General features: G+C 40.6%; 1 protein-coding gene across 9 annotated transcripts in view; it reads right to left on the reverse strand.

The window, feature by feature from the left end:
• Window positions 1-3,641: 3,641 nt before the first annotated feature.
• SON (SON DNA and RNA binding protein) overlaps window positions 3,642-20,051 on the reverse strand; it is a 61,235-nt gene continuing 44,825 nt past the window's right edge. For 3 of the 9 annotated variants that reach the window (XM_074996595.1, XM_074996617.1, XM_074996603.1), the window contains 4 exons: window positions 11,536-11,683; window positions 6,088-6,153; window positions 5,874-5,989; window positions 3,642-4,691 (listed from right to left, as the gene is read on the reverse strand). In XM_074996595.1, the coding sequence (XP_074852696.1) occupies window positions 4,533-4,691; window positions 5,874-5,989; window positions 6,088-6,153; window positions 11,536-11,683 (489 nt within the window). In that variant the 3' untranslated portion in view covers window positions 3,642-4,532. The other 6 variants (XM_074996625.1, XM_074996634.1, XR_012645906.1 and 3 more) reach the window with 6 other exon arrangements.

Consider the following 20,051-nt stretch of genomic DNA (forward strand, 5'->3'; position numbering starts at 1 on the left):
TTTTGCTAAATTAGCCAATTGTAGCTGGTTAAAGTATTTCCCAATCATACAGTTTAAATACCATAGATAGTAAATGAAACAATGAATTCATACTCTTCTGGTAATGAGCCACTGCTCTGTTTATGTAGATAATGCAGTGCTCCATACAGAAAACATAAATACCTCTTCTTAGCTGCAAGTAACTGAAAAACTGACACAGCTTCGAGCTATAGAATACATTTTACTACAGTGCTTTTGATAGATACTTAGCTCTTACTGTGGGCTGACCTATGTAAGTTGGAAGTCAGTGCAGCTTTGGAAGAATGAAGCTTTGGCTTGAATTTTAGCTTCTTCCATGAAACTGCAGATGAAAGTATAATTATCGACGTTACCTTAAGACATCTATTGGGTTGTGGTCAGTCCTTACCCTACTCTTTAATTGTAAGTGTCCTTGCTGAGTTACTGTGACATTAAAATGGACAAATGTGATGGTAAAATGAGTTAACTAAGATGAGGCTTCAGCTATGCCTTTTAAACGGGCAACACTGCTTCTTGGCTTTTATGATTCATGTCTATTAAAACAAGCAGGGACTTTAAAATCAGGAACATCAAATCTTTCCTTTTGAGGGGTCTTGCTGTCACTTATACTTTCTCCCCCTTTAAGCAAAGCTAAATGTGCACAGATTAATTCTAGTATCCACCTTTACATTGCTTTGTATTATAACCTTTATTTCTTGCAATTTTTAGATGGAACTATTTAACATCAACCAGCTCTTGGAAAAAAGGTCTATTTGCTGTGTTGAGCAAAAGGGTGTTTTGGCTTGTGACTTTGAATCACTAATATATTTGGAGTGATCCTTTGCACATTTTATAACAGAGTACAAGTTCTCAGTGAAGCACATCTGATTGTGAAGATCATCTTGGAACCACCTGGCCCTTCTGATGGCACAACTTTATAGGTACTATACAGCCATAACCCCAGCTGAAATTACCTTATTAATATGAAGCTGGACAACTAGAAAAACATGAACATGGACTTCATGGCCACCTCCCACAGTCTTTCACTACAGACCTTCCCACTTTCACACATACAGAATGGGGAGAGACTGTCTAGGAATGACTACAGCAGAAAGGGATCTAAGGCTTATAGTGGACCACATGCTAAATGAGTCAACAGTGTGATGCTATTGCAAAAAAACAAACATGATTCTGGGATGCATAAACAGGTGTGGTGTGAACAAGACACAAGAAGTCGTTCTTCCACTCTACTCTGTGCTGGTTAGGCCTCAGCTGGAGTATTGCGTCCAGTTCTGGGCAGCACAGTTCAAAAAAGACAGAGAAACTAGGGAGGGTCCAGAAAAGAGCAACAAGAATGATTAAAGGGCTAGAGAATGCAACCTATGAAAAAAGGTTGAAGAATTGGGCTTGTTTAGTTTGGAAAGGAGAAGATTGAGGGGAGACATGATAGTGGTTTTCAGGTATCTAAAAGAGAGTCATGAGGAGGAGGGAGAAAACTTGTTCTTGGCCTCTGAGGATAGAACAAGAGGCAACAGGCTTACACTGCAGCAAGGGAGGTTTAGATTAGACATTAGGAAAAAGTTCCTAACTGTCAGGGTGGTCAAACAGTAGAATAAATTGCTAAGGGAGGTTGTGGAATCTCCATTTCTGGAGATATTTAAGAACAGGTTAGATAGATGTCTATCAGGGATGGTTTAGATAGTACGTGGTCCTGCCATTGGGGCAGGAGGCTGGACTCAATGGCCTTTCAAGGTCCTTTCCAGTCCTAGTGTTCTATGATTCTATGGCAATTGAAGCTGGTGGTTATAGGACCTATGCTATTGACTTAATTACCTAATCATGCTTCATGACATCAAATTGACCAGTGCAATATCTAATTCAAGAATTGAGTACCCCCCCTTGCAATTAACTGTTTTTGAACTCAGTTTTTGTTTTTAACATTTAAAAATACTGCTGCTTTCTAATGGACATTAGACTATTGGTTATAGGGCAGTGGCTTACAAACTTTTTACACCCAAGATCCCTTTTTGAAGTTCAGGGCAACCTCGGCTCTACCTGCCTCTCACTTTCATCTCTGATGGGGTATGGATGCACAAGAGAGTGAGGGGCACAGGTGCTGGGAGTTTTGTGCAAAAGGGGTCTCTAGGCAGGGGTTGAGGGTTGGGTTGCAGGAGCAAAGAGGGCAAGCTCTAGGGAATAGCTGGGGGAAAGAAGGTTTAGTGAGTGTGAGGTCTAGGTGCAAGCTCCAGCCTAGGACTGCAGGATAGAAGTATATGCTGCAGGCAAGAGGCACTTAACACAGGCAGCTCCCAGTCCCAGTAGGCCTAAGGCAAGCAGTGTTATCACTGGCCTCATGCCACATCTGAAAATGCCTGGGGCATGTGCAGCTCCAGATGCAGGTCTTCATCTGCTGCCCAAGCCTACAAGTGTCACTCCTAAGGGCTGGTTTCCAGTCAATGGGAGCTTCTTGGACAGTGCCAGCAGCTTCTGGAAGTAACTTTGGGCCAGGCAGGCAAGACCACATACCTGGGGCTTGAGACAGAATAGGCAGAAGCTCCAGGATTTACTAATCAATCATGATCAATGAATTGGAAACCACACATTTAGGGCATGTCTGTATTTACTGGAAGATGGATGCACTAGCAATTAATCTTCTGGGGTTCAGTTTAGCATACCTGGGGGAGTGCCACTGACCCCAATACTCCTCACACTTGGGAGGATCCAGTGGTTTAAGATATGCTGATTCCACCTAGGTCATTTTCAGACCTGGAGTTGTGTATCAAATCAATTTTTTCCCCTAGTGTGGACCTGGCCTTAAGATACAAACTGATGGATAGATCAAGGGTTCAAGTTGGAACTGTTCTTAGTTTGTTCGTCTGTCAAAACAGCTTGTACAGATGGTTATGTATGCCATCCTAATTCACAAAGAGCTGAGCCAAGTACATGTCATTATTTTCCTGACAGACAAGCGTGGATGGAACTTACCTGCTACATTAGACAGCTAGGTTGTATTCCCAGTTTTGACTTGTCAGCCTTTGTGTGTGATGGAACATGTTTTATTCAATAAAAAAAGAGCACACAGGCTAGAAAATTAACATCCCTACATGGAAGAAATGGAACTAGAATTCATCTGCTAGTTCCTATTGCAAAGTTCCTGCTCAGGCTAAAGGATGGGTAGGTAGTTCTATTGTGTTCCTTTGAATTTGTGGATCTCCATGCAGTTAACAGATAGAAGCTTAGAAAAGGAAAATTAATTTTTTCAGAACTAAGCATATAAACTGTGCAAGTGGCCTTCTGTAAGAGTTACAACTCAGCTAAGTACAACATGAAAACTGTTTTCCCCCCCACTACAAATTTGCCAAAGCCTCTTCTGTTAACAATTCAGAGGTAATCTTGAAGTGGGAAACACCACTTTCCCCATCTACTTTCATTACCTTAAACTTGAAAAAAGCTCTTCGTGTGATGGCATATGAGCACAGAAAATGTGAGGCCAAAAATTAGTTGGGTAACTTTATAAAAACATGAAAACATTTCATATGATGAAGATAGGTCCTTATTGCTCCCCCAATGATACATACTCTAATATCATGCTGACTTTTAGAATCTGTGCTTTCACACACATCTTACTGTTCACTGACCAATGATTAAGATTATGAACTTGTGCGGCTTTATTGACTGAGTTGGGTACAACAATTGAAGAAGCATCATTCTAGCCCCATCCAGTTGTAATTTGTTATAGCTTAAAATTCACATTAACCACAAATTCATACAATCAACATCAGGCAGTGTGTCAATCTGAAATTGGCATAGACAATTTCTTATCTCCTTACCAGAACAACATGCAGAGGAGAGACACGTTTACATTGCAATTCTCATCAATTTCATTACTGGACCTTCTTCCCTCCCATTAAACCAGGTTTTTCCTCTCTTCTTTTCAGTCTTGAAACGTAAGCCACTACTGACTTAAACCCCAAATATGACAAAGAAAAGTGGTAACGTTAGCATTGTACAACAGTGCCACAATTTACCTACCTTCTTGGAGGGATAACATTACTGGCCCAGTATCTGTCCAGCAGTACATACCAGCCTTAGTCTAGACTATGATAAGCTGTGCAGCCTTGTATTGGCAATAGGTAAAGGTACTACAGTGGTAGCTTTACCAAGACCAGGGGAAACTGCATCATAGTACAAAAGAATATGAAAGTGTTAACGTTCCATATTGAAGAGAACTTGCACGGGTTGCAAAGAGAAATTGCATGAGGTTTAAAACAAGGGTTTAGATTACTGATGCCTTCCAGAGTCTATTGAATTTAGTCATTTAAGAAATAATTACATCACTAATGTAAACAATATAAACATACCAAAACTAAGTATGATTTAAATACATTTCTGATGGTACAAAAGAAAATCTTGAAGGTGTCTGTACAGTTTTTACAATGTGGCAATCACCAATGTATTTACAACATGAAACGGGGAAATACCTTTCTTGTGCACAGTACAATAATTTGAAATAATATCAATATAAAAATCATTATCTAGCGGTGTGAGGCACTCCTGAAGATGGTGGCATTAGGCATGCTTTCCTTTGGTACAAGTCCCATCGCTTGGAGAGCCGCAGTTGCTGCTGAGGCTTTAGCATGCTTCTTATTAAGGCTGGGAAAGCTAGGCCTGTATTCGTGCCCATTCACCATCACCTGTTTAAGAGAGGAAAATAAAAAAAAACACACAATTATAAAAAAGAGGTAACCACCAACCAGTTAAACTACTGCTGGAAAAGTCTGGTTTTAAAAGCCAGAGGAACAACATGCTAGCTTTCTTACTAAAGGCCACCAAAATCCACCTTCCAACTACCTGCAACCTGTATGCATGTCTTTAATCAAGTCTCTCTGGTAGTTAGAGAGAAACAACCCCACTGGATCTAAATACTGAAAAACAAGTGCATACTGTGGGGCTACACTGCCTTTCTCCCTACATCCTCTGCAGGCAGCGTGGTCTGCTTTTGCTTCTTGTGACTGAACTCTGGGAGTAGTAGCAATGTATTCTCACTTCTCTAGAATATGCTCTTTGGGGACAACAACAGAGCCAGCGTGTAGCAAACATTATGGAACAGTATGAGAACTCCTATTTTGTTAAACTACTAATTTATTCCCAACCCATTTTAGGAGTCAGACAGTATTTCAGACCTACATTTCTGACTCTTACTATATAGAGCCCAGGTTTTGACAAGATGGGAATGTTAAAATAACTGGTAAGGAACTACTAAGGCAGAGAAAGTATATGCTTGAATTTCTTCCTTCTGTATGTAAACCTTTGAAAGTAATTCTAAGAGATATTATGGACTAGACTCCTGTAAAACTGCAGTGATATTTTCTACAATGCTTTAAAATTTTTCTCCCAGAGAGGAAGAGAAGTGACTAATACATTTTTCGATCTATTTCTGTCAGTTCTTCAGCAGAAGAGTAGTCATTTTCAATGGCAACTATTAATACTGGCTTCTAGTGGAAAGAGAGTAAAATGGACTCTGACTAAAGTATTAAAAAAAAGGGTTAAATCCCGCTCTTTACTCACAAAGGACCCTTCCACTAAAGCAGGCTTTGCGAGGTAGGATTTGATTCTAAATTAATTTAACTTATTTAAATGAAAAGTGGGAAGAATGGCTCTTATGCACATTTTTAATTACGAAGAGGCTAAGCGTTTGCACATTGTGAGACTGAATTATAAGCTCTTTGTAATAAAGATTTTTTTATCCCTGTGTGTTTGGACAGTCCCCAGCATATTTTGGGTGCTACTGAATAAAAATAAATGAAATAAGTAATTCTAAATTTATCATTTTTAACTGAGCACTAGACAAGTCAGGAAAGGGAATTCAAGCTTACCTTGAAGATAAAATGTTTGCGATGATCGGGCCCACTATCATCCACTAATACGAATACAGGTGGGGACCATCTTCTTTTATTACAGATCTCCATCAATGCAGAAACTGGATGTTTACCTTAAATATAAACATATTTTATTTCTGTGTTTAATTTCTATGTTACTTCTAGATGAGTCACATTAAATTAGATAATTTAAAAAGAGTTAAAGGCTTACCTGAAAGATCCTTCATTACACTAAAATGTCCTCTCTTTTGTGTCTTTTCACCCACGGCAACAAGGCCTAAACAAAATATGGAACATGTTTATATCTTGTTACTCTCTTCCCCTATCTACCTGATTTTTCAACTAAGCTCTTGCTATCAGAACACGGGTTTCTCTCATTCCATTAACTAAGCATCAGCAAGCATTAATGATGCCTATCTGTGGTGATGCCCATGGGTGATGGGTGAAACCCTACTTTGCAGAGGCACACTGGCAGGCCCTTGCCCCCCACAAGCCAGAGCCATGAAGCCTCCCACCTCCCAGTAAAAGGAGAAGACCTGACAGGCCCTCCAGGCCATAGGAGCCTCAGCCTACCTGCACCCCACTACATGGAGCCAAACCATAACCACCCTCTTTGTCACCCCAGCACTAGACTCAGCTGCTCCCCGTCCCTGGCTGAGCTGGCAACCTCCCTGAGCCAGCCCTGAGTCTTCCCAAACGCCAGCTATTCCCACCCCACTGAAGGCCACACACCCACACTGAGCCGCCAGCCCCAGCAGCAGCCCACCAGCTCTCCGCATCTCTCCTGGGCCCAGGAGGAGGAACACGGTGAGCAGTGTGTACCTTCAGGGGTGGAGGAGGCAGAGAAGTTCTCAGGGAAGAAGAGGCACTGCAGCACAGTTGTCCGGCAGCGGGTCGGCGACAGCACCACAGAAGGCAATGCCTTCCCTGGCCTATTATACCTGCCGCCCACAACAACGCCAACTATACTACAACCACACATTCAACACTACTTTTTTTTAATCACACCATCCCATTTTTTCTCAACTTGTTCCTCAAATACTGCATAAATACAAATTTGTCCCTGTGAATATAAATCACTACCCATGGAACAGCAGGGCTCTCCCAGGAATCACAGTGGCAAAAGGAACAGAACATGGAGCCACTGCTCCCAGGAGCCAGTGCCCTGTGCCAGCAGCTCCTCCAGTATGGCTGTACTGCCCCCAGCCCTTCCACGCAGCTGTCTGCGTCTCCTGTCCATGGGCACGCTGGTGATCCTGGTATCTACCCCAGTGGGCGGGGCTGGGGGCGGTGCAGCTGCCAGAGCTGGGCACTGGCTCCTGGGAGCAGTGGCTCCGGGTTCTGCTCCTTCCGCTACAGCAATTCCCAGGAGAGCCCCGTGGCTCTGTGGATACCAATTTATATCCACGGATATCTATTTGTATCTGTGCAGAGCTCTACTTAGTTCCATTAATTTTCCACTAGGGGTGTATCTAGTGTATCAGTCACCAGAAAGTACAAAGCACACTAAGGCAGGCACTCTTCCCCCGCTCGAAGTTCAATACTTCACTGTCCTTGTTACCTCTGGGAAAAATGTACAGCAAGAGCTCAACTAAAACTCAAGGGAGTCATAGGTGCAGCTCCTGCAAGCCTCCCAGTGGTTAACATCCTTGTGTACTTTCAGATGAAACATTTCACTTTTTTAAACACTTTCAAACTTATTGAAAATAAATTCTGTCAGTAATCGTTTACACTATAGTGTCATTTAATCATATGAAAGAATATATTTACTTCTGTGTCGCATATGTGCTGTTCTTGGGTTACAAAGATCAAAGTTTTCTTGTATCTGTATTCACAGCCATTTACACTGAAGCCAATCACACCTGCAGAAAGATGACTGATTGTCTATGGCTGTGTCTACATTAGAGACTATGCTGGTACTATCCCAGTGCAGATGCAGTTCACACTGCAGGAGTTTTTCTGTCACTGTACATACATCATCTTCCTGAATGACATTAGGTACTTCAACAAAAGCACTCTTCAGCTGATAAAGCTGCATCTACAGTGGAGATTTTATCAGAAATATATTTTTTCCCAAACTCCCTAACGGACAGAGCAAAACTTTTCAGTATAGACCAAGCTTATAGCAGAAATACAGTGTGGGATTATCAAAATTGCTAAAGTGATGTAGGAGTACAAATACCATTGAAAGTCAATGGAAAACCTAGCCTGCTGCATTATTGGTTTTCAAGAATAAGACAAAAATAAGTAGGTGATTAAATAATCATTCTATATAGTTTTGAGACAGTAGCAATTTAAATTTTCTTCTCTGAATTACCTAGTACAAAACATACTCTCGTAGGCCACATCTTCAATGCCAGCCTATAGCATAAGGCTATATAACCTCTCTACCAAGTGACACTTTTAAATAGGTGTAAAAATAAAATGAACTACAATGGCTCTGAATTCCTTCTCCTTTGATCTCCTCTTTTTTCTTACCATCACTTGTTTCCTCTCTTGGCTTTTGGGGATGAAGGGAGTAGAGAGGACATTGCAGTTTTTCCACTCTTGTTCAGGCTTTTTTTTTTTTTTTTTTTTTTTTTTTAAAAACTCACCTCATTACTGTCATGCCTTCATCCTCAGAACTTCAAACATAGCTTATTTCAAAGGACTGTGGCCCCAAAGTTACCTCCAAATTCAAACAACTCTGATGTTTCTTCTCTTCTTGTTGAAAATTATTTACATCAGAAATAATCACCACACAACCAAAATTAAAATGAAGAGAGAACGTGATCCTGTAACATTTCAGCTCTCCTTAATTAATTGTCTCATGTTAGCTCTTTGTGAAACAGATTAGTTTTAAATCTCGCTGGTTGAGAGGCATGGCTCTGAACCAGCTCTAATAGAAGAAAAGATGTTCTGCTTTCTACTGTGAACTTAAGCAATGTGTCTTTACACCTTTTAGCTGCTGAGCAGGGAGCGCTCGCAGCAAAGAGAGCAAAAGCACAGCTTAGTGGCTGGAGACTTGGGAAGCTGTCTGGGCCGTGCCTGAGAATAGCTGGGTCTAGTGTAAAGCCATGGGAAAGACTGGCAAGTTCTGGATTCACACTTTGCTGCTGTTTCCCAAAACAGCTCTTATTGAACAAAATTAACTGCCTTGGATGTGTGGTCCCAAAAGTGAAAGTGCTCACTATTTCTGAACAACTTTAGACAAGATTTCAAAAAATGTTTTCTTTGACAAGAAAGGAAAATTACTTTGTCCACTTACATTTTCTAGGCAGAATACTGACACCCTCTAAGTAAAGCTCCAGTCTGACTTTCAGCAGGACACATTGGTCAAGGCTGTCCTCAAGCCTACCATCTTCATATTGTTTTGCATAACACTTGGCAGATTGTAAACTGCACATCAGTTCATTCCAATGCACTTTATTACCCTCTGATGTTTAAGAAATCACTTTGGCTACCTATTTTTAAACAACACAAGTTGCCTCTTTATAGCAAACACTGTACTAACAGGCACTCAAATTGGTTTAGCAAAGCTTCAGCACTGCTCCCTATCAATCTGGACTTGATTTTTATGGAAACTATTGGAAAGGACTACGGACAAGAAGGAATGTAGGGTTATCTATCTCATAAACCTTAAAATCAAGGGAAAAAAAAGGACTAACTAGAGCAACCCAGGAATCACTGCAAGAATATCAGTATTTGTACGAAGAAAGGGAAGGTGCATAGCAAAAGTTTTCTTTACTAAGGTGGGTGCCAGCAGTCTTACTAGTAACTCTGCTTGTGTGTTGTACTCTTCTTCACCTCTCTGGCTATCTTACTAAACAGTTATCTCATAGGTTCTCTGCCCCAGTCTCCATCAACATTTGTACAGCACCCAGCAAAAGCCCTGATCCTGATTCAGGTCTTCACTCTTTACCACTCTATAAATAATCACTGGGACTGAACACCAAAATCCAGAGATACAGAATTTTATCTGGTACCACATACACAGAGGTCCACAGACACTGCATAAAGTTAGTACCCCCAGTCATGGTTGCAAGGCTGTCAAGATAACCCACTCTATAAGCTGCTAAAAAGAGAAATGACCTTGAAGGAATTTTAGTTCAGTTCATTTATATATTAATATAGTTCTTCCCTGATGCTTGTGACATTTCCCAGGTAAAACTCAAGGAACTGTTACCACCACAAATGAGTGCTTAACAGGACAGAGCTACTGAAAAGACTGTGCTGCAGAAAAAAAATCGAGGCCATTCCACAGAAAGTTTTCTTCCTAAAACATCTGTCAACTAATTTTTTCTCCAAGCCCTGTATCTTCACGCTGGCAAGATGTCTGAGAGAAGCAAGTGGTTGTAAAGCAGTGTTTAGCCACTATGTGTAAACCTACTATTTTATATGGCTTCCTATTCTATAATTTTTTGAATGTTGCATTTCTCAGTTATAAAACCATTACATAGACAGCAAAAGGAGCTATCAATTTTAGACAGGATCACATTCTTATGCTTGTAAAATGGAGAAGTAAGACTCCAAGGGTCTCCGTCATTTCCTGACTCCACAAAACTTTTATAATACTTGCCTAAAACATCTTATTTTCAGTGCCTGATGGTATTTTAAGAGCATTCCGCTATTTGGAAATCTCTATGAGGGAAGTTACACCCGGTTTTAGCATCTGCATTTTTCACTGACTTAACAGCACCTATGAAACCTGGGCCTATAGTGTTAAAATTTGTTGTTGTGTTTCTTTCCTGAGTGCAAATATGGTTGAAGGAAAACTCTGCGCTAAATGTCTGTTAAGATTAAATGTAATTTATGCGTTACAAGTCAAAAAGGTTAAAGAACAACTGATAACCATTTAGTTTTTTTTTAAGCTATAAGCCAGTATTAATCTAGTTTATTGGGGCACACTATTGGTGAAATCCAAGCCCAATGGAGGTAAACTGGAATTTAGCAGCACACTTTAAAATGTTAAGAAATTGAAAACTTTCTGAATTGCAGCATACCTCAGCAGGCATTCTAAAGTAAAAAAGCTGCTGAGTTTGTATATACATGCAAACTACCTGAGAGTGTGATTGTTAAAACGAGAAGTCTTGTGGCACCTTACCAACTGACGGATTTTTGGAGCATAAGCTTCATGGGCAAAAGACCCACTTCATCAAATACATATCTTGCCAGATCTTTGTCTCAGGCGTGCATCTGACGAAGTGAGTCTTTGCCCATGAAAGCTTATGTTCCTAAAAAGCTGTTAGTTAGTAAGATGCCACAGAACTTGTTTTTGTGGACACAGATTAACGCAGCTACCCCTCTGATACTATGATTGTTGTATGCTTTGATACACAGTAGGGTCTCACTATCCTCGAGTGTCACATTCGTGAATTCAATTATTTGCGAGTGGCCTCGCTTCCCCAGGGCTCCAAGGCCAGGAGCACCAGCGACTGCCATGGCTTCCCCAGGGCTCCAGGGTCAGGAGCACCAGGGGCTGATGTGGCTTCCCCGGGGCCCCAGGCAGGGAGTGCCTGCGCTGCCGCTTCCCAGGGCTCCGAGCCCCACCCATTCATGAAAATCAACATTTGCAAGGGTTCTGACCACAGAACCCTTGCGAATATTGAGACCCTACTGAAATAGAAAGAAAACCATTATTGGTCTTATAGAGTTCTTAAAAATTCAAGGAAGCGTTTACCTTTTCTATCAGTCTTAAAATCCACTAGAATAGGCTCCACAGTTCCCTCTTTGTTTTTTCCTAATCCTTCTCCTTCTCGCCAGCCCATTTTTCTCATCAGCTGGGCTCCCATTCCTCCAGTTACAGGGGCTGCTCTTAAAAACTGATCCTGTCCAAAGAAAGAAAAAGTAAAGAAAGTCCTAAAGTTAGAACTCAATTTTTTAAAAAAATAACTGGAAGTGTCCAAAAATGTTTCTAACAACTTCTCATAAATCAGTTCAAGTGAATACATCTTAGCTTTACATACATTTACATATCTTGTATAAACCAGAGTTCACAGCATACAAGTTACACACATAAACTGTTCAAAATATCAAACTAGAAAGAGCTTAAGAAAATTTGAATTAGATCCTTAAGTCAAAATTGGCAATTTTAAGCATTTATCCATTTCAAACACATGTACTTAATAAAATAACCATTTATTTTAAAACACACTACTTTGGTTCCAATGCATCTCTTCTTATCTTGTGAAAGGAGAACGTTTTAATTGTTTAACTACCAACATTTGTGCCAAGTGTACCTAGTTATTGAACAAAAGACAAGCAAATATAGTAATGACATCCAAATACTGTTTAGGCATTATTTTAAAATGTGAATAACGCTTTCCCACTTTATTATGAAGCAGTTGCAGCACACATTTTACTCGGAAAATACACATTAGAACACATACAGGCGTTTCTTTAAAAAGAAATGAACAAAAAAAGGGTATTTAGCCACAGTTTATCACCAGTATTTGTAACATCATTGTCTCATCTCATCATTACATACTAGATGTTAAGTGTTGTAAGCTGATTTTATCAAACAGAACTTTTAAAAATCTGTTTTGTTGTAAAGAACTTTAAAAACTCCTTAAATGTTTACGTACCTAGGCCTCGATGGCCGCAGTGTTGTGAATAGTAGGGCTGGCAATGACCGTGGCAAGAAGGCAGCTACAAGGATTTGACCCTGAAACAAGTTTCCATATAGAGGGGTGAAAGTTCACAGGTTATTCTGTGAACTATCATCTCTTCTGCCCCACCCACTGACCCAAGTAAGTCAGTCATTTCCCTCACAGCAGCAAATCGCTTGACTTAATATGCAAATTTACACATTGGTAATAGATACAATGCCTAGTATTTTGGCAGCAACTTATCTGATGTTTGAAAACAGTTGTAAGTTCATGGAACACGTTTTTCTTTATTATTTTTATTACTGTGTTTGATGTACAAAACATTTCCCAGGTTTGAAGAGATGAAGACAGATATTTCCTTGGTTTCAAATTCTTTATATAAACAGAATTAGAACTTTTTGTTTTCCAGAAGAGTTAGAATATATATTCAAAATAAAAATGTTTAGCCTTTCAATACAATTACGGCACACACCAAGGACATATGCATCATATTCTCCCACACTTCCTGTTGAGAAGTTATTGAAAATTCCTGAACAGCCTGCATAATAGAAATGGTTTTCCAAATATTTATCTCTATAAATGACAGAACAAATACCTAGAAGTCATGCAACTGGAGGCTGAGTTTAACAACAAGGTGCTCTCATGGAAGGAAAGGTAGAGAGGTTAAGTTTACCTCTCCATTTCAACTTTTGATCGGTGCAAACCATGCAGTTTACATCTACGCAGAGAAAAGTTAGCTGATGTTCGATACCAACTGCCTCGTTCTACACACCTAGAATGGCTTTTACTTACTTCCAGTTTCATTCTCCCTGTCCTTTCCAGGCACCTCTCATAAGAAAAGGTCAACCATGCAGAGTATGATACAAACCCCAGTCAATGTCACCCAGGGTTCCGATTCCTCTTTTGTACCTGCTTTGCAATGATAGAATTTTCAACATCAACATCTGTTTCATTGTCATCAATGCGTATTCAGTTCACAAACCAGAGTGGGAGCAAGTTCTTGATGAGGTCACTTTCATGTTACAGAGCTTTCCCATCACATTTCCAATCTAATTTTGGAGGGGAGGGGGAAGTCCTCAAACCATATCCATTTCATGGCATAAATTAAAGAAATTAACTTTTGCCAGGAAGTACCAGAGCTTGAACAAATCTTATGCCCAGGGGGAAAAAACCTCTTAACTTTCTCTAAACTTTTAAAGTGCAATTCTACTTCAAAATGACTGTAAACATGGCACCATCTTACTTAGATCTGCTCCTTGGCATAGTCATATCTTGTATTCAGATCTGCTGATTTTAGTTTCTTTTTATGCTTCATTAACAAAGCCACTTACTAAACTGCATTTACAGCTGCCCAACCCTTTTGCAGGCTGCAGAAAGTTTGTTTCTCACACATGACTGCCAGAAATAATGAGCTCAGCTCGTTTCCAATTCAAATAAAAAAGATTTAAGTTCTGCAGTTAAGAGGGAAAACAAAAAAAATTCCTTATAAATGGAGGATAACTGAAACAGAAATAATGAAAAAAAAACGAAGCCATACAATGCCATCTGTACAGTTACATTCAGAGTGAAAATGCACTTTAAAATGAAAGTGAAAAAGGACATTTATAAAATGTCAACGCTTTTAATTAGATAACTTAATGGAACAAAGAGGAAACAGCATAGTCTAGAAAACTGAACAAAATAACTGAAATGACTAATTTCCAAGTCCACTCTGCTACCAATTTGCAGTGTGATGTTGGAAACGATACTTCGGCTCTCTGTCTCAGTTTCCTTATCTCCACGCAGAGGAAATATAAAATCACCCACTCCATTATCTCATGAGGGTGTTTTGTAAGAACTTCATGTTTGTAATAAACATTCAAGGTGTTTTTTAAAAAAAAAAAGCAATGCAGGATATGTGGAAGATATTTTATTTTAAATTACACAGACTACCAGACTAGATAGTCCAACAGTATCATCAGGTACAGTAAATCCTACATTTCTAATTCCTTTCATCACACTGTCAATGAGTTCCATAACAGATTAAAAATATATATTTTCCACTTAACCATTCTCTATTCACAAACTGTATTGCAAAAGAAACTGCTCATCACGATGCCAACTTAATAGCAACTTTTCACCTGTTAATCTTCAAACCCTCCTCTGTCAGATCAGACAAGGCTGTACATCTTCTACGAGCAGATGGCACAAACAAAGCCTGGAGCTCCTTGTGACACTACTTCTCTTATAAAGGAGGCTGGCTGGCAGATCCCACTGAATTAAATTTAGGAAACTACCAATCATTACAACTATAATAGGAAAATAACTTCTGAACAGTTTCAACTCCAGTACCAAAATAAAACAAACATGAGATGCCTGGGCTGATTAAGGAGAGCTTAGGAAAAAAGTTACTCACTATTGGAACTGTTCTTCAAGATGTGTTGCTCACATCTATTCGAGGTTTGGTGCGCATGCACTGCCATCGGAAAGCTTTCCCTAGTAACTACCAGTCGGGTCGGCTAGGGAGCCCCCTGGAGTGGTGCCTTTGTGGAGCCTATATATGACCCTGCTGACCCAGCTTCCCCTCAGTTCCCTCCTTCCGGCCACTCCAACAGTGGGGCAGGAGGGTGGGTTTCAAATAGATATGAGCAACACGTCTTGAAGAATAACAGTTACAGCAGTGAGTAACCATTTTTTCTTCTTTGAGTGCTTGTTCATAGCTATTCGAGTTAGGTGATTCCCAAGCCAAACCCAAGAGGGGGAGGGTCGGCGTCAAGGTGTAGCTGACTCAAGGACAGCAGCCCCGAAGGCTATGGCCCATCTAGGTTGCTGCACAACAGCACAGTGAGATATGAAAGTATGCGGAGGACCATGTTGTAGCATGACGTATTTCCTGGAGAGGCACATGGGCCAGGAAGGCAGCTGAAGAGGCCTGAGCTCGCACAGACTGCACCGTCACAGGTAGCAGGGGTAACCTTAGTGAGGCTGCAGCACGTCCGTTTTCAGGATGTGATCCAGGAAGAGATGCGCTGTGATGAAACCGGAATCCCCTTCACGCGATCAGCAGCGGCCACAAAGAGCTGCGAGGTCTTGAGGAAGGGCTTGGTCCGTAGGCAAGTGTATGCCTCACAACGAGAACGTGCAGCTGTTTACGTAAGAAAAGCTAGGTGCTGCGGTGTAGCAACAGGTCCTTAGCCACAGTACCAACAGCCTCACTGAGGACAGTAAGAAAGAACTGGGGGTGCCCGGTCAGCTAGGTCATACATAGGCTCTGCACAGACCACACTCCCAAAGGTTCTCAACCTGACTGGAAAGTGCTAGAGAAAAACTTTGCACCAGCCGTGCATCCATGCACATACCCAACTTGAATAGATATGAGCAAGCACTTGAAGAATCACCAAACAGGTAAAAAAAATTACTATTTTACAGCTTTTTGCTATGCCAACACAGCCCAGATAAATCTGAAGATCAATGACAATAAAAAAGATGAGTACCTCACAATGAAAATAGAGTAAGGGGCTATAATAACCAAGAGCTGGCTACAAAAATGGAAATAGCTAAGCCTGAAACATCTAGCCCACAATGATCAGAGATGGCATGTAACTATGCTTAACCAGATGCAGTCTGCACAGTTCTGGAGGGGCAGAATCCCCTCCTCTTCAGTCAGTGAGGTGACATGATGGTGAAGGAATAAGTCGTCACAGAAAACAGAGCTGCTTTATCTTAGTTAATTGTTCCTCACACAAGACACTGAAGCTTGCATGCTGCTAAGCCTTGTATGGTTGGGACTCTCAAAAATAACATCCACCACAAGTGATCTGATTTTGTAGCCATTTTACCCAAGATACACAAATCCATTTTCACAGCAGCTGTTTCATGGGGCCAGTCAGAATAAGGAGAAAGAACAGGCTGTGGGTGGGAGAAGTCAACCTGGAAGAAAATTGAGAGCACACTTAACTTTTTCTGCATGAAAAATTTTGGTACAGTTCCGTGCATTAAGGGGTTGCCAGCTCTCATTGTCTCCTAACCAAAAAAGCAAACTGAAAAGAAATATTCACCTCCTCTTTTATGGTTTGAAAAGAAGCATGTGAGAGCGCATTTGGCAATAAATACACATCTTATGGGGACAGAAGAAAAAAGCTCAGTGTCAGCTTGTTAGTTGTACTAAAACCTTATCTTCAATTAGGGCTTCACAGATGAATGCTCTAGCCTTGACTTTTAGTATTATAGTGACATGGATCCTGAAAGCCACCCAGGTCTTTCAAAAACAGAGAGGAATTTTGCTAGTAAGTGAACTTAAATCTTTTGGTCTCGCATCATGGTTGAAATACACTTTAATATGATTCTGGACCCTAAACAAGCAGTTCAAACAAGTCCCTCTTCATGCATGTCTGCCGAGGAACAAGGGATTCTCCATGCCAACACTGAGACACAGAGGGTGATCACAGATGAGATCCAGCCACACTGTGTTACCACCTCCCAAGCCAGTCCAGTAATACTGGTCTCATCTTCTCCTGGAATCTGGCTGTCTGAAGGACTGCTTACGGTGAGACATGTAGAGAAAATATAATGCAGATCAGCTAACTCCTAGAAGCAAGAGTTAACACTTGCTCCCAGGGTTTATGAATCCTGGAATCTGGAGTAAAAGGCTTCTTATGTTCCAAACAGACACCAACAAAATTCTAAACATCACCAGTTTGAGGGTCTGCTGACCACCCCCATTCCTACAATGGCATTACTGAGTCCTTAGTTTTGTTGGTGAGCTTTTTATTTTAATTTTTAGATACTACAAAATAAAAATCAGAGTATTTTTGATTGCATATAATCTGGAAGTGATGCCGTTCTTAGGGCTATTATCCTGGAAAGAATCTGCAAGGATATAGGTCTTCCATTCCACTGTGAAGGTACTGATTACACTGATTTACATTGAGAGAAAACTCCATGGCCAAGGAAGCCTTACTCCCTTCCTCCTAAAAACTGAGCACCGTCACTTCCAGGATTTCTGCTGATCGTAGCTGTTAGGCTATGCCAGAAGGAAAGGAAGTCTCTGAAGCATCAGAGTCAGTCCATTCTGAGGCCTTTGGAAATTAAATCCAGGGACTTCAAATGAATTCAATACTGGACAGGCAGCCTACGCAGCACAGGCCACATCAGCGTGTCTTGTTAGACCACAGCAGACAAGCCTGAAGGCGATGAGCACTATGGATGATGTGAAAAGTTGCCTCTTCACTTCTTGTAAGCCAAACAACTCTCCATTCAAAAGGAAGTGATAGGACAAGAGTTCTGTATTTGCTTTTTTCCATCTACTGGTGGTGGGAGCTACATTCAATTGTGGGCACCACAAGAGAATGTGGAAGAAAGGATTTCACCTTTTCAAAATGTCTAGCCCTAAATATAACTTTTTAACATCCCTGAACATCCTGTTTTGCAGTGATAGCACAAATCAACAAAAAAGCCATTACTATATGCAATGTGTTATAAAAAAGAACCCAGTTAACAGAACGCAAACCTAAAAACCACCTAGTTTTGGAGGCGATGCATTTATTGTATATTAAACATGGTAGAATGTATTGCTCTAGAGATAACTGATTTCTCTGGGAAAGTCTAAACAAGAGTGAACCTCAGAAGAACTTGCTTGACCAAAATATTTTACTTACTTCCCCTTAAATGACATTTTGTACAACACAGTTATGTTTTCTTTTCTTGTAAGACATTATCTTCCAGAAGGAATTTACCCTATGTATACTATATGTACTAAGTTAGTAAGTTCCACATTTGTGAACTGATTACATCATTGATGATAAACAGAAAACCATTTTTCAGGAAAAAAAATTGGTCACAATTGTATCAGTGGGATAATGTGAAACCTACAAAATTCTGCTCCTTTAAGGAATACTGTTCAGCAATCCAATGTCCAAACATTACGAATCTTGTCACATGGCTTTAAAAAGAAACACTGCTAGTTGGAATGCCACGGTTATTCCATTTGCCATATTAACCATCTAACGTAAATGAACTTACATGCCACACAAAACATTATTAAGGATAAGTTAAGGTTGCAGGTACATAGTGGTTTGACACACTATAAAATACTAGTTAATTTTTTGAAAACCACATCTTAGAAATCCAGGAAATGCAGAATTAAAGTTTAATTTCTCAAACAAGCAACTCCAACATAGTTCACCTCATCCATATGCCAGCCTATTATCTTCTTTGCCTTCAGAGGATCAAAAAATGTACACCACAAAACTTTGGTTTTATAATCTGTTTCACATATACCTGTCATACCAAGCGTGATGTCTGCACACAGAAATAAGCTAACTGTCTGTACTGACATTCAGATAACTGGCTGACATGTGGAATCTTGATGCTCGATTCTGCAAAGTGCCACAGGCCTCCAGCTTCCTTAGGGGCTGGGCCCGTAAGAGTAAAGATGAGTATGATTGCTTTCAATTGCTATTCCTAACTAACTCTGTAACGTGTCTTTGAGCATACTGTGTATGACTGCAAAGACAGCCAGAAAGCAGCAGTACCACTGCATGGTTAAAAAGAAGATAGTCTACTTTTTGTGGTCCCTAACAGAAATTTAACATTTTAGGATAATGGGTAGCTGAGTATGAGTTTGATTACTCAGGGCATCACTACAAAAGCAGAGTTAAGGTCGTTCAGGTGCCTTGCTGAGAAATGTCTCGTAGCCCTGTTAGTCTGTATTGGCAAACCCAACGAGAGTCCTGCGTAATCCATGCATCTGACAAAATGGGTCTTTGCCCATGAAAGCTTATGCCCCAATAAATCTATTTCTCTGTCAGGTGCCACAGGACTTCTTGATTTTGCCGAGAAATGCAATCCCAACACTGCCTTTACGAGCTAGTTTGGGTTTGGTTTTTTTTTTTTGTTTTTTTTTTTAAAAAAAACTACTGTTCCTGAAAGATAGTATGAGTTTGCAAAACAGTGTCTGCTTTGCCTTTTGTGTGAGATTTTCCCATCACATCGACAGATCTGGGGTCCACCCTGTAAAGTTAATCAAGCCTCTAAGTAAGCTTCGAGAGACTGCAAGCTTTAAGAGACTTCTGCAGGCCCCAAAAGCCATCTAGATTGGGTCTGTGATTGTGGTTACCCATCAACCCCAGAATTTTGGTGACAGCCCATGGAAGTCAGGGATGGGAGACTGAAAAAAGCAAAAGTGATCAACCTGAGGAACAACTCAACAATGCAGGAGAAAGTGTGGGGGAAGAACAACTGCCTGCCTGACTTCTCCACCTAATGGATTCTCCTATGGCCTGTCAGAAGAGTTCTGCTGCTGCAAACCACAGGATGTCCTTTGGCTAGCAAAAGAAAGAAGCACCAGCACCTCTAACCCCTCCTCCTATATTTGCTGAATCACTGAACACTCCCTCTCATCTGAAGTTTTCTGTTCCTACCAGCACCTGCGTTAAGTCAGAGGTCAGTTTTCCACATACTTGTCTCCCACAGACATACAAATATCTTTTGAGAGAGATGACACACTCAAGAGCAGCTCAAGAGTGCAGCAGAAAAAGGGCAAAGGACATCTGACCATGTCATGTGTTTTGTTACAGGATAATCAAGCCACAGAAGACCATTAAAGTAT

The sequence above is a fragment of the Carettochelys insculpta genome, chromosome 1 (genome assembly GCF_033958435.1).
Source record: "Carettochelys insculpta isolate YL-2023 chromosome 1, ASM3395843v1, whole genome shotgun sequence".
NCBI classification, from domain to species: domain Eukaryota; kingdom Metazoa; phylum Chordata; order Testudines; family Carettochelyidae; genus Carettochelys; species Carettochelys insculpta.